This window comes from Poecilia reticulata, chromosome 8 (assembly GCF_904066995.2).
Source record: "Poecilia reticulata chromosome 8, P_reticulata-male-v2, whole genome shotgun sequence".
Taxonomy (NCBI): Eukaryota; Metazoa; Chordata; class Actinopteri; order Cyprinodontiformes; family Poeciliidae; genus Poecilia; species Poecilia reticulata.
This window is the reverse complement of record NC_088837.1, coordinates 17,795,515-17,810,167: the sequence shown is the minus strand read 5'-3', so window position 1 is coordinate 17,810,167 and position 14,653 is coordinate 17,795,515. Positions and strand designations below refer to the sequence as shown.

General features: G+C 38.0%; 1 protein-coding gene and 1 long non-coding RNA gene across 12 annotated transcripts in view; one reads left to right on the top strand and one right to left on the bottom strand.

Moving 5' to 3' along the window:
* Nucleotides 1–14,653, top strand: part of LOC103468740 (uncharacterized) — a 138,304-nt gene that overhangs the window by 19,474 nt on the left and 104,177 nt on the right. For all 9 annotated transcript variants that reach the window (XR_014088686.1, XR_014088685.1, XR_014088682.1 and 6 more), the window contains exon 2: nt 3,539–3,634. This is a non-coding gene — a long non-coding RNA (uncharacterized LOC103468740). The remainder of the gene's footprint in view (nt 1–3,538; nt 3,635–14,653) is intronic.
* Nucleotides 11,696–14,653, bottom strand: part of olfm2a (olfactomedin 2a) — a 45,999-nt gene continuing 43,041 nt past the window's right edge. For all 3 annotated transcript variants that reach the window (XM_081610115.1, XM_081610113.1, XM_081610114.1), the window contains exons 5-6: nt 14,370–14,476; nt 11,696–12,691 (exon numbers count right to left, since the gene is read on the bottom strand). In XM_081610115.1, the coding sequence (XP_081466241.1) occupies nt 12,017–12,691; nt 14,370–14,476 (782 nt within the window). In that variant the 3' untranslated portion in view covers nt 11,696–12,016. The remainder of the gene's footprint in view (nt 12,692–14,369; nt 14,477–14,653) is intronic.

The window sequence follows — 14,653 nt, the reverse complement described above, 5'->3', positions numbered from 1 at the left end:
GTAGCATTCTAGGCATGCTCTCCTCAACTTGGAGCAAAATTCACTCACGTTGTAGGAAGGAAGAAAGAAGCAGATTCAACAAAGAGGGAAAACAAACAATTGTCTGGACTTCGAAAGGTTTCTGAGTCACAGCCGAAGCAATATGAAATCCAGTGAGGAGGGCATTAAGAAGAAGGTTAGAAAAATGTGAGGCCTATTATTAGATCTCTACCGCTGCAGCATCGGCATGTCGTCACAAACAAACAAAAAAATATATATCTCTGCTTGCGTTTTGAGTGTAATGATAGAAATACACAAAATAGAGGTAATATATTTTTTTTATTGGATAAAAGTAAATGTATAATAATACTTCTTCTACAGTTGATGTAGAGGCTTTAATATTTCCTCCATATAAATAAGAACTCAAACAACAAAACACACCTGCAGCAGGTATAAAGTAGATTCTCGGCGTGTAAAGTTTGCATGTTCGGCAGCTAAACCTCGAGCAACGTGTTTGGCTCGCTCGCCCAAATTTTCCTTTTTTCAAAATCACTGTTGGCCAATAAAACTCCTAATTAAGCAATTAAAAGAATTATCTTCCGCATGACTTTGGAGAATGAAACAGAAACTTCATCAGTTTTAGAGTTGTAATCAGCTTCCGTCCCATAAAAAGCCTCAGTCGTAACCGCCAGTCCACAAGTGATGTGTATTTTTAGTTATGTTTATTGTCTTTGTAAATACTTGGACTCAGCATTTTTATTTTAATTAGTAAGAAGTGGATATTGGTTAATTTTAGAAAGGATATTTCAAAATAAATATAAAAATGTAAATATCTTCTTTTTAAGCACAGTTTAAAACTCTATGGAAAGGTCAAATCCAGATGAAATGAACTTTAATTCAACTCAATTAAGTTAATTTATGTTGCGCCAACTGGGAAGTTTGGAAACGTATAAAAGTAACAGAAGGGTTGATGTAGGAGTAATTTCTTTGTTAATGAAAAGTAAAAAGTTAATAGCAGGAAGGGATGAACGTTTAGTTGTTCCTCTCAGCCAGTGGCCCCCTGCAGGATACCCATTGGAAAACATTGTTTACATGAAATCTTACTACTGAGACAACCCTAATAAATAACACAAATAGATATTGATGACCACATCAACCATTCAGCAACTTTTTTAGCGACTTTGAAATCAGGAAACGAGAAAAAGCTGAAGAATGTTGCATACGACAACTATTAACAAAATTCAAGCACAGATACTATTAGTTTAAGTCCCTGTGGGTTCTGGTGGGGAGAACCTTTGCTCCTAATCACTCTTTCCGATTTCCATGTCATGCAACACATGAATAAAGCCAATTAATTGCCTCCCCAGTCATTCGCCCAACGAGACTCTGAATTGTAGAACAGAGTGACTTTTTTTTCAACTGACCTGAAGGTCATTCTCTCTTATCTAACAAAGAAAACCTAAAAATTTGCTTCAACTAATGCATATGTAGATACGTATCCCTTTTAGAGCAGCACAGGATTTGCAGCTCTAAACACGTGCACAATATATAGCAGGCTATATACATTATAGAAATGCTTTTTTGAATGCATACATCAGAACTTGGTGGAGTTGGATTTTTGTCATCATGTGAGAAGAATTCTCCCATTCCTATAAATAGATCCTTTGGAGTTGTCTTTTTTTTTTCTTTTAAAGGCTTCTTATTTCTTTTTGTACAGACATGACAGGAAGTTTTGTCATAGAAAACTCAAACAAAGGCATCTTTAAGCAAAGGCTCTGTCTATCTGCTTTATCTTTTTTGATTTTCTCCAGCAAACGACAGTGCCGTGTCTTTAAATGCCCCACAACACAGAAATCCCTTCATTTGACACTTGCATTGCGCCGGCATCGCAGTTTCTCTGTCATTCTGTTTTTCTTCTTTCAGCAAATCACTTCTCTTGCTGTTATTCTCCTACGTATGATTCTAAGATTGAAATTCAGTGCATTTTATCTATGTATTTCATTGTTGCTCTTGATTTAACTGGCATTTTTAGAGGGAGAACTTTTTAATAAATGCATCTATCAAGCTCTGATGAATCGATATACTTGCCTTCATCTCATGAAAACAGACCTTCTAAACAACTTTAAAACATGATTAATAGTTTTAGTTTTTTTTCCTTAGACATTTCAATGTTTCAGTCTGCTTATTTACAAAAACTTTGTCACGCAAGAGCTGTTTATTTGAAGCATTACAATAAACTGAAGTCATATTCCAAGTTTGGTGTGGTTTCCACTAGTTAAGCAGCATAAGCAGTGTTTCATCCTTGAAAATGTCAAAAAATTATCAAATGATTCGTGGTCTGTAACAACGTATTCATTTGTAACAGATCATGATGTGTACTTTGCCAGGATCAACGTCAGAAGAATTTGATACGCTCAGGGCACAACACCGTCAGAGCTCAGATTCTAAAAGGAGTAAAAATATATCATTTAATCATAAAGTTCTGCTGAAGCTGGAAACTAAACAGCAGTGAGTCACAACAAGCACAACACGAAGATCGCGTGGGGAATGGCAAGAGACAAATTTGTTAAGTCGGATCAAATTTTTGAGACATTTTTAATATGGAATCAGGCAACACTGCAGGGATCATTAAACATATTGTAGAAAAAAAGCCGATGTATATTTGTTGGTGTTGGTAGACCAACAAAAATGGAAATTAAGAAGAATAGATACAGCAAAACCTTAACTGAAGCAAAAATCTAAAGGTGCTGAAGAGTCCAAAAGACACAAGAGTGACTGAATAGAAAATGTAGAAACTACAGAATGACTGGTCGACACAAAACACAAACAAGATGTACAAGATAGAAAGTTCAGATGGAGGATGATTAAAGCTCCAGGAACCATAGACTATCTTCACAAGCTAGGTAACATAATGAGACTTGAGTAAATAACAAATGACTTATTTGTCTTTTGAGAGCAATTAGTGTTCTCAATTTAAATATTTACCCTGTATGATTTTTCTTCTGGCAGTGGTAAATGGAAAATAAAGTTTAAAATGCACACATGCAAACATGTTCTTAATAATGGCACCTCAGTTAAAGCAGAGTAAAGCAACAGCATCAAAAATATATCTCTGTTTGAGGACATCCATTCAACGAGTGGAAAAATCCCATATTTTAAACATTTTCTTGAATAAACTCACCAGGTAAATAAACTCACCAATTATTGGTACCTCAAAGAATCCCTCTAAAATTAAGCTGAAAATTTGTTTTGCGTTTTTGTCATGAAGTTCTTTCCCTGGCTTTGACATGATGCAGAGTAGCATCACTCTTGGGCACTCTTTAAATAGGAAACAGACAGAGACATGCCATAGAAGTACATCAGATTTCTGTTGATCTTTATGAATCAGGAAATAGGTACAAGAAAAACATTTATTTGGCTAAACTTGCTCATATCTAAAGACGAAGCAATAATGAAAATGTAATCCATTGTCGTGGAGTGGGAGTGCAGAGAAGGGCAGTCTCATGAGTCTGATGATTTATTTAACAGAAGGTGACAAATCTTATTGAACATGTTTCAGGACACCAAGAGGAAATCAAACCAATTAGGAACACAAGAGGAAACCACAGAGTCCTGACCTAGCAAGACAATGACAGACTCTGGCAAGAAACGAAAGGTAAGGAAAAATTTCAGTATCTTGTAGAACTGCAGCAAGAAACTTTGAACACCAGGCACGTGCGGAGGGGGCGTTGGGGGTGCTTGAGCACCTGCCCTTTTTGCTCCTTGCCCCCAAGTGCCCTTTTGGTCAATTTTTTATTTTTATTTTTTTTGGTATTTTTTCCTAAGCCCTCTTCTGACACATAAAAACATGTACTAAAATTCTTTGCTTTTTTGTTTCTACCGGCCATGAAACAATGGCCGGTATTTATACACAGTATGGCAAGATTTAATTCGATAACCTGGGGAAAAGAAAAAACTAGGGCTTACCCTCCGGTCACCTTGTTACCTTTGACCTTTTGCCCGTGACGCAAGACGCCATTGCCTCTCGCCCAGTGAGATAAGGTGGCTAACTGCGGAGCTCAACGTAGCGAACGTTCCAGATTACAGAACAATTTTTGGTGAATTATTAAAAAAAAAACGTTTTTGGTGAATGAAGTGGAGTAGACTTGCTACTTGTCAGATGACGGAAAACGTTGAAGTATCGTTTCTGCTTCAGCACGGAGTTGCGGTTTAAGCAGAAAGGTAATGAAATACAACAGACACTGACAGGCCTCTGCGTCTACCTTTCTCTGAAGAACTACTGAGCGGGAGGAGACAGCCAGGTGAGGAAAAACTGTTCTTATCTATCGATTCACTATTTTTATCATACAGACATTAGGATGTTGTTGTTGTGCCATTAGCTAGCTGCTAGCTAACGACTTTGCTAGCGAAGCTAGTTAACTGAAAAGCTTCTTCCCTGTGTACGAGGCACATCGCCCATCCAAAACTTATCATCTCCATAATGGAGATATGTCCGATCTTCTAATTTCCTTTGCTGCATAATGTACATTGCATTTATTCTAGCTTTAGGTAAACATGTCCTGAAAGAGAATAGGACTTAAATAATAGTCCAACCAGGATATTCATTTAGAATTAAAAATAGCTCACCCTGAATTACCATGATAGATATAATGTATGTAATAAAAGTGTCATTAATGAAGGGGAAAACACTCAACCCAGACTAAGTTTAGGGTCTGGTTCGCAAAGTATGAAGTTCAATTTGTTTCCCAATTATTCAATGAAAAAAAAAAACTAACCTCAGTTAAGTAAAATAAAATGAAATTGTAATCAAAAGTTTTGAAATTGTAATGATTTCTTTTAAAAAAAGTTGTTTAAAAGACTTTTTTTAATTAAATAACTAATTTTTACCAAACAAACATTGATTTGCACACATCAGAAATCTTGTTTTGATTTTAGGCCCTGCTCAAGACGTCATATGAGAATCACAAGCAAAACTTTGAGTCACAAACAAAAACTTAGAATAGCAAGAAAAGATTTCTGACAAGCGCAAATAAGTTTGTTTTGAAAAAAAGAAAGTTAACTTCATGAGTCAAAAATGTGTGATTTAAATGTTTTTTTGTTTTTTTTTTTAAGCAAAACTCAGTAGGCTTTTCTCATGGTGACATGCATTAACAATTCAATTTTTGCTTTTGTTTTTTTCGTTTTTCTGCAGTTCCACGTTAAAGTTTGATGCAGCTCTGCTTTCCTGAATGGACCATCTTTATTTCCACTGCAAGTGTAGCAAACGGGCAGCTCTTTGTTTTATAGATTACAGTCCAGTAAAAGGTTGCATTGTGCCCTTGTTTATATTTTTAATAGTGTAATTCTGTAAAGACAAAATATGTCTGGTGGTCCAGCTCTGATTTACATATCTTGCTAAATTGCGGGTTTGAATATTGCAATACTTTCCTATAACAAAGTAGACATGCAGAAAGAAATTACTAATAAAATATCTTACATAGGCATAGTGTTGTGCTCTATATGGTGATGCTCATCAGCTTTGATTGTATATGCCACATTTTTGTAATTTATCATTGTTTATTAAACTCTGAAAGCTGAGTAGCTTTGTTAATATTCTGTCCCAGAATGCGGTTAGATGTGCCCTTTTTTGTTGTTGAGCACCTGCCCCTTTAGTGGTCTCTGCATGGCCCTGTTGAACACCAATGCAATTATAAAGTCTCCATCACAAATATGCAATTTTTGGATTTTGCTACTCATGGGTAATCCTTGTGCATATTTACAAGCAAGTGTTTTTCTTGCCAGATCTTGCTGTAAGGCTGATTAAACCGAAGGATGATCCAATGTTTTCCTAAGCTTACTACCAAACCTGTGTTAGGAAACCGTTTTTGGTCAGTTTGAGTCATCTTTATATAGTTTGCTCCTTTTAAGAAATTAGCACTTTATGTTAATGTGGCTTGAAGTCTGAGTTGCAGTCATTCAGATTCACTGCTGTCAGTAGACTCCGGTCATCATAGACTCAGCAGACTCTGATTTAGAGGAATTACTCTTGGCAGTAAAGCGTTTTATTGATTGTGTGCAGGTCCCTCCGGACATTGTGCTCACAAAGGAATTGCTAAATGTACTTGACCTTAAACTTGAGGATCTTTGAGTGGGAGGTGGAATAGAAGGTAATTTCATGTCCTTTAAATTTATATGTAAGTAACCCGGAGGTTTGAAGTTGATGATTAATCAGACATCACACCCTGAATAGTAAAGTATCTATTCCTGAGCATCTACTCGCATAGATTTCTGAAATACTAGATGAGTAGAAGTGATGATCTCAAATCAAACGGTAATGTTAATGACATGCTGACATTCTGAGTCAAACCTTTTCTATTGCAAAGTAACCAAGTCAGAATAAGACGGGATCCTAGAACATTAACATATGTCCTCAATGCTATGAACGAAGATAACCAGAGTAAAGACAAAAAGCAGTTTTCAAATTGTGCTATTTATTTATCAATGAGGAAAAGTCACATTCAAGCCCGATTGCTGCCACACTAGTCGAATCAAAACTTGACTCAAAATTACTGAAAAAGCTCCTAAAACCAATAAATTGTCCTCTGATCTAATAAAATGCAAAATAAGTAGAGAAATGGTAATTGACATCTATCAGTTTAAAATCCTTTTCTAAGATGTTGGCACTCCAGTGAACCACAGTAAGAGTCATTATCCACAAAAGGAGAAAACGAAGAACAGGAGTGAAAATTTCCAGGAGTGAACAGCCTTCAAAAAGTTGACCAAGTGTGCATCCATGACTCGTCTCAGAACATCTAAAGAAATATCAGCCCCATCTCTGTCAGTAGAGTTCTGTTCATGATTCAACAGCAAGACAGAGACTGGGCAAAAATGGCAAATGGGATTTTTTTTTTTTGGTGTTGTGACTTTCATCATATCTATTTCAATACTAACTCTGCATTTTAGGGCGTATTTACACCTGACACATTTGGTTTAAAAGGACCAGAGTTCGCTTCCTCTGACGTTTTATGCAATTGTGAATACACTGAAGCGAATCCTGGTGTTGACCAAGCAACTAGACCAAGACTCACTTATTGAAGTGGTTTCAATGCACTTCCAAATTAACTCTGATGCAATTTGCTTCTGCTTTGAATACAGACTGAACTTGATCAAAACCAGCTACAGAAAAATGTCTTTTTGGACTTCTCAAGCCACTGTTACTGGCCATCATGGTAAAAACAAGCTCGTCTGTGTTGCTAAGGCTACTACAGCACGTAATGATTGCACCGTAATCGTAAAAACAAAAAGTACAATGTAAATGCAAACTTCACCAAAAGAAGAAAATAAAGTCAGTTTTTGATTCCAACCAAACAAGTGGCCCAAAGGACTTTCATGGTGAAAAAGAAATATACAATATCAACAGTATACCTCATATTACAATGCTGTAATATGAGAGAGCGAGGTTTGATTAAAGTGGCACAGATGACCACTTGTTTCTGCAGGTGGATTTACTATGATGTTTGTACGTGTGTTTCTGGAAACCTTTTTACTGCAGCCACATTACCTCTGTTCCCTGATCCCTTCACTTGACCAGCATTATACTGCAATTAAAGAAACAGACGATGGATCCAAGAAAGCACTCAGTTTAAAGCTTCCTGGTAAATCATTACTGCATCAGTGAAGTGTGCAATTTCTGGTCACGAGGGTTACAAAATGGCATCTCCCATCACTGCAGCCAAGAGTAGGTCTATTGTCCAGCTCTGAGCAGTAAAGAGATTACAGATGAATGAGCTGAATAATGTTTCAGAAAATAATTAAGCTGGCAATTGATAAGCAAGGTTTCCAGAAAAGCTGAGTTAATTTGCCTTCTGTCTTGCAAACATGTCATTCTATATATGCATCCTTCACAGCGCTTCTGAGTTTAAACATGAATATCAATTATCTGAGAGAAAAAAAGGTAAGCTTTGTTTAATCATGAGGAAGCGATTCTTCAAAGCCTTGCTCGCAGGGTTGTGTCACCTCAAGAGGCAGGAAGTTGAAGAAAAGCTGCTTTATTTTGAATCTGAAAGAGGCAAAGTACAATGCAAATAAGTGCTGGGAGGGCACAATTAACGAGGAAGGTGATGCAAAAAAAAAAAGGTGCAGAGAAGAAAAACTAAAAAATAGCAGATATGAAATCAGAGCAGGATTTGTGCCCCAGCCCCGACCTGAGGCCTTTGTGCATGTCGTTTGGATGGATGGATGGTTGGAATCCAAGACAATGGATATTTTTTAGTCAAAAATGAGATTCTTAAATTAATTTTCTCTGATTTATGCAGCAGTCAGCATCCAAAAGTACCACATGAAGGACTGCAGCTGTGCTGACATGTCCCTCACAATAAACTTCCTCACGAGGACGGCTCCAGGATTAAAATGCGGACTGGGTTTACTTCTTAGTGCTCAAGATTTGATCTACATCTCTACTACTCTTACATGCAACCTATGAACCCCATTAAAGCAGTTCTATTGCTGCCACCTGCACTCAATCAGTTGTTTTGAACTTATAATGCATGTGCATGGCCACTTTGAGTAAATCAAGCTGACAAAGACACTCTGCAGTCACTTGTTTCTTTTGGGATTCTGCTTTGCATTAATGAGGTCTGCTAAGGCTGAGGAATGTATGAAGGACTTATTGCCTTTGCAGTCCCCTAAACGGTGCAACATCAAAATAACATGCAAATATGACATAGAAGTTGTTGTTAGGCCATTGGGCAACATTTTTTCCAAGATGCACACTGTTGACAAAGGAAATTTGAGGATAAAATGAGCTACTGAGTGATCTGCAGAATCTCTTGAGGCCTTCTTCTTCAAGCCATTAGCTTATGTGCAGTGGAAGTCAACATTGGGATTGCAGCTTATTATCCATATGTAGACAAATGTTAAGAGTGATAGGTGCTGAGAGAAGACGGCCAGTCAGAAAGTTCAAAATCCAGTGGCGAATAATGGCTGAGAAATTCAAGTTCAGTAATTTCCTGATCAAATCATATTAGCTCAAATCGAGCTAATATCCACAAAGGGTAGCCTCGCCTGTTTTTTTTCCTTTCTTTTGTTGTTATTTAATCCAGAGGGTGCAGCGTGGTTAAAAAAATATGTGTATAGCACAACCTGTGCTCATTGTGTTGTGTGCACAGACTAGTGGGAGTGCTGCTGAGCCTGTTTCTCAAAGCACTTGGTGATGACTGGTGTCACCACCACTAATAGGAGCCTTTTTTTAGCAGTGGGATAGTTGTAAATTATTCAGGAAGTGAGGGGCTCTAATAGGGATTGTGTAAGAATCTGGTTTAAGATCTTAGGCATCAGAAATGTGATCTGAGAGTATGCTTTTGGCTCCAGATTCAATGTATAAGAATGCCTGTGGGTAAGAAAAAAAGTCTAGCTGAAAGCTGAGGATGGGTGAAAACAGCACAGTAGAGTTCGGGGTTAAACGTGTTTTGTTTTTCTAATGTAATTTTCTATCTGTTGAGCCTGCTGTTAAATTTGAGGGTTGAGTGGACGCAATGTATGTAATATATGTAATTTACTTACTGCATGTGTTTGCTTCAGAAGCTTTAAATTCTGAAAAAAATTGATTGGAAATGTTTGTATCTTCTGCTCATATTTTCATATTTGTAACAATCTTAACGATTTTTACGCATTCTTTTTATTACCTGAGTTTGCACAAAACTTTATATTGTGTTGCCTGGTTATATAATTTTGAACAAATAAAATCAAATGCCATGTTCAGTTACTCAGTACTTGAGTAATCTTTGATCCAAATATGTTTTTATTCTTACTCCTCAATGGAGGGAAAAAATGAATGAAAATATTGAATGCAATTCTTAATTGAGTACAGCCTTTGGCCCCTCTACCCACCTCTGCTAATAAAGACAGAATGAACGCAAAGGCAAGTGAACAGAACAAGAAAAGGATTCGTCTAGTTAAAACGAGGAATAAGACCAGAATCAGAGCCTAAACCAAATGCACAAAAGCCAGAACTCAGGAAAGAACTGAGAAGCTCAGCACAAAGGAACGATACGTTTTCTTTGATTAATAACTTGAATAACTTGAACATTGATTAATATAATGATTGATGCATCATTCAAGAATTATGATTAATCTTGCGGATTTTGATGATGGCATGTCATTTTTGTTGCTTGATGTCTTGTAATTGGTTATTGTGTGATGTGTTTACCGTGTAAAGCTATTTGAAATGCCTTTTTATGAAGTATGTCAAACAAATAAACTTGACTTAATTATATTCTTACACATCAAAAACAAGATTTTCAAATAAATGTAGTTAATTTTTTTCTGCTCCTCAATTTAAGTTTGAAAGTTTGTTGGCTCTGTCACTGGACTACACTGGGTTATTACACACACATAGAGAACTATGGGGTGGTTGTTGATGCAAATCAGATTAAATTGGTTGAAAAAAATCACTCAAGTTTTTCCCTAAGAATTTGTGCCCTAAAAGCTAAATTCAACCAAACATTTTCATCTTAATTATTTGTTTGCTGATGGTGCTTTATCCCTCCGCATTGTCATACCTTAAATGTCACCCACTAAGGTGTATGAAGTCCTAACTTCTCCTCAGTAAAACCCTTATTGAAAGAAAGGTCAACCAGGATGAATAGGATCACCATGGTTACAAAGGATGAGAAAAGCGGGACCTCCTATGACATTTACGTCTTTTTGGTCCACCGTGGCCACTGCATCCTCACAGGCTTGAAACATGAAAGTAATAAAAAGACAGCGAAGTGGGCCAGCTGCCTGCCCTCTTCTATTTACAGCAGGGAGTACCAATGTTTCCTCTTACTGGATTTCCCATGATAAATAATAAAGAATATGCAATGAAAGGTCTGCAGTTTAGACTTTTAATGCCAACAGTGTCTCACTGCGTGCCTTGTGTTTGAGCATTTCCCTGCAAATGGCTCTAGGGAAGAAAAAAAAACAAAACAACTATGCGCCTAACAAGATTAAAGCAGATTGGAGCTTGACAAGAAACACTAACTGTGATGTGTCATTTCTCAGCTCAGCTGTAAACACCTTTTACATTTTGCCTCTCAACTCCCGGTGTTCTTCTCAGCCCATCGCACCGCCACCTGCACCTTTTACCAGATGTTCAGCTTTCACTTTGAGTTCACCTTGGTGAAATGAGATGTAAGTGGTGGCTGTTGCTGTTAAATTTAACCACATTTGTGTCAGTGGAACAGCACTTTTACTGCCCACAATTCCCGAAAGGCTTTGCCACGGCTTTTTCAAATAAATTGTTATCTCTACGGTTTATGCTTATCTAGAGATAATCTTATCGTTCGGATGCTGTAACCTTATTGTTATGTGAATTAGCATCAAACATAAAAATTAACATAGCTGCTGTTCAAGTGGAAACCATATTTTAGTCTCATTACTTTTAGTCCTTCCACTAAATGTCCTACTTCCTTCTTTGTGACCTTGCTACCTTGTCTCCTTCCTACCCTTTTTTCTTGGTCTCTCGCCATCCTTCTTTTCTTCCTTCCCAGTATATATCTGTTAACTTTTTTTTAAATAAGTTATTAGTTAATAACCAATAAACTATTACGTATCCCCTCAGTCCTCACAAAATTTTAGCTGAATGAATTTGCTAGTAAGCTGTTGTGTAATTTTTTGATTTCTTAGTTTGCTCATTTTGATCTTTAAAGTATACAGTCCTGCTTTAACACAAAGCAATAATAAAAATTCCACGTCATTAATGTTAAAGTGGATGTTTATTTGTCATCACAGATAAAAAGAACCATGCTTACTCATCACATAAAGAAAAACAGAAAGGCGCTCAGTCTTTAGGTCTTTACGAACCTTTTGTTGGACATTTTTTTGGAGAATGTGAATAATAGCACTCTATGAAGATCGAAATTCTTAAAAAAAACACCCAAGCCTGTACCCACAGATTAAAACCTCGACCCCCCCCCCAAAACCCCTTTCTTCAGACAGTACCCATCTCTACCCTGCTCCTTTGTCCTTTTAGAACAATGATCACAGCATTTTTTGAGTGGGTCTTTTCTTTGAGCCCTCAGTCTCCAGATGTCTTAATGACCTGGAAAAGTGTGACGTTATAGAGGACCTGGTGTCCATTGTTCCAGGTGTACAGGACCCTCTCTCTGGGGTTATAGTCCATCATGGAGATGTGGGAGTACTGATTGTGGAAGGGGATATCTGTGTACTCATAACTTGATGTGTTGGTATAGTAGGCAAAGTAGATCTTGGCACCGGCGAGGTGAGAGTTTGTGACGTAGAGTGTGCCACAGATCATAAAAGACTCTCCAGCACTGCGCTTTGGGAAGCCCGTGTCCCAGGTTTGAAGAATCTCCAGACTCTGGGGCTCCAGGCGGCTGATGACAATGTTCCCAGCATTGTTAATGGTGGTGTAAACAGCCCAGAGACCGTTCTCATCCGCCATGAGGTCAATATCAGAGGAGCCACCCCAGGAGTATGGGAAGGTGTTGTTATAGCCGGCTCCGCTGAGGCTGCGCTGCACCAGCACGCTTCGAGACCGGAAGTGGTATTTGATGATGATGTTGCTCTGGTACTTGTTGTAGTACAGCGAGCCGTTATAGACCACGTGGCCAGTGCCGGCCCACGGATGCGGCAGCAGGTGCTGAACAAAGTTTTGCCCCTTCATGAAATCGCTCATTGTGCGGTATTCTAGGACGCGCCGCCCCTTGAAGTATCCATCCATGGACCACACCTGTCCAAAACAAAGAGCAAACCAAATGGAAAACAATGAACAAAAAGATCCCACTCTGAGGAGCTACTCAGTAAAGACACCCAAATGTAAATATCTAAGGGTTATCAGAGATTATTGGTATGTTTTACCTGATACGCCTATCTGCAGGAACTCTCTTATGTTTCATTAGAGCTTGAGGCAATGCCTCAGGCAAAGTAAGAATGAGTGTGCGCTGTGGATCTGCTTGTATGAGTGTAAGTGTATTTCTCCATGCAGTTGTGCATACAGAAATGTGTGTGTTCAAAGCTATTGATCTTGCCTGCATGCGGGGGGAGATGTTGCCTGTGCTTTGCAGGGAACCACTGTTGGCGCTCTCTGCCCTTTCCAGTCCACATTTACAGAAAATCAATGCATTTAGCAACTCTATTTTTTGCCTGAGCAGCCTCACGGATCTCTCCACTGTCATTGTGCTTCTGTGGTTGAATCCCCCTTTTCATTCCCTCAATAAGGAGCAACAATCAAGTATATGATAGATTTAATTAAGCTATTACTGGATTAAATATTTTTTTAATTATTCATCTTGTCCCTGATGGAACTAAGACACCTCTGGAAAGACGGAGCTGTGTTCTGGTTGTCTTTGATTCTCTCTGGTCCTATTCTCCGTCTTTCTTATGTGCAGAATAACCACATTTGCTCTGCAGTAAAAGAGAGAGGAATGGGAAGTAGCTGAGTTCGAGTGGTACATCAGATGAATTATGGAGCAGAGTTTATTATAAACCATTAAGCTTGGTTTCTTCTATGTTTACTGAATGTGTCCCTCGAGCTGAGCAGCAGAAAGAGGCTGAGCTAGGCTAAAACTCTGGCACATTCTAACTACTTCTACACTTTTTGTTTATTTGGCTGCCTAACAACATTTTTGCATAAGAGTAAAATTATTCCTGTGAATGTTGACGCTTTTAATACACCAGACTGACTCATAGACATAGAGGGGTAACATCATCTCAGCAAATTAGGAGATTAAACACAAAGATAATCAACACATTCCATGTTGAAAATTGCCCTTTTCTGAAAGCATAACCTATTTATCCTGTTATGATTTATTACAGTTAGCAGAAAGGCCAATATAGTCTTCCCTATTAAATTTGATCAGCTTCTGTTCCCTGCTAAAAATAGCTAATAATCCACTGTTCCTGCTTCCATTTATTTTCTTTCTACCTTTTGCCTTGCTACGTACATACCAGCTTTCCTAGTCGCACATACCAACATGACATCTCAAATTTAAAACGCCATGACTTTTGGCTTAATTTCCCAGCAGCCCTCTGAAAACGAGCTATGTGATTTTAGAAAACTTTATCCCAAACAGATTTTGTGTTTGTTCTTTTGATTAATAAGCTGCAGTTTGAAATGAATGCGGAGGTTGGGGGGTGGGGGGAGGAGGAAAAATAGATGCAATTCATCAGTGGCTCAGCTTTGAATTCTCAATTCTCTTTGTGTCTGTTGTATTGTGGCATTCGTGAGAAGTGCAACTTGGACAAAACAATCAATCACTCACTGACAAACAATGACAGCGCCGCTGTGATGGATACTCTTTTATACTGAGCAGCTGAAAGAGCTCAGATGACTCTGTTTATCCTCCGGGTTTGAGTATATCATCATGTGTTTCTAGAGCCTCAAACTGGAGAGGATCTGAGAGACTCACTCTGTTGTCTGAGCTGGGTATCATGGTGTCTGTCATCCAGGAGCCGAATCTTGATCCAGATGCACGCACTGTGATCGGATTGCTGACACCGGTGAGCTTTCCACAACCTATGAGTCCAAAAAAAGTAAAGGAAGTAAAAGCACAATCGTTTATGAACTAAGACAGAGCACAGCAGCTCAAGAAAACGTAATACTAAAGAAAGTGGCAAATAACAAAACATTGTTCATTTTTAGTAATCAACGACTAATTTAGTAAATGTCTTTATCCGTAAAATGATCAAGTTA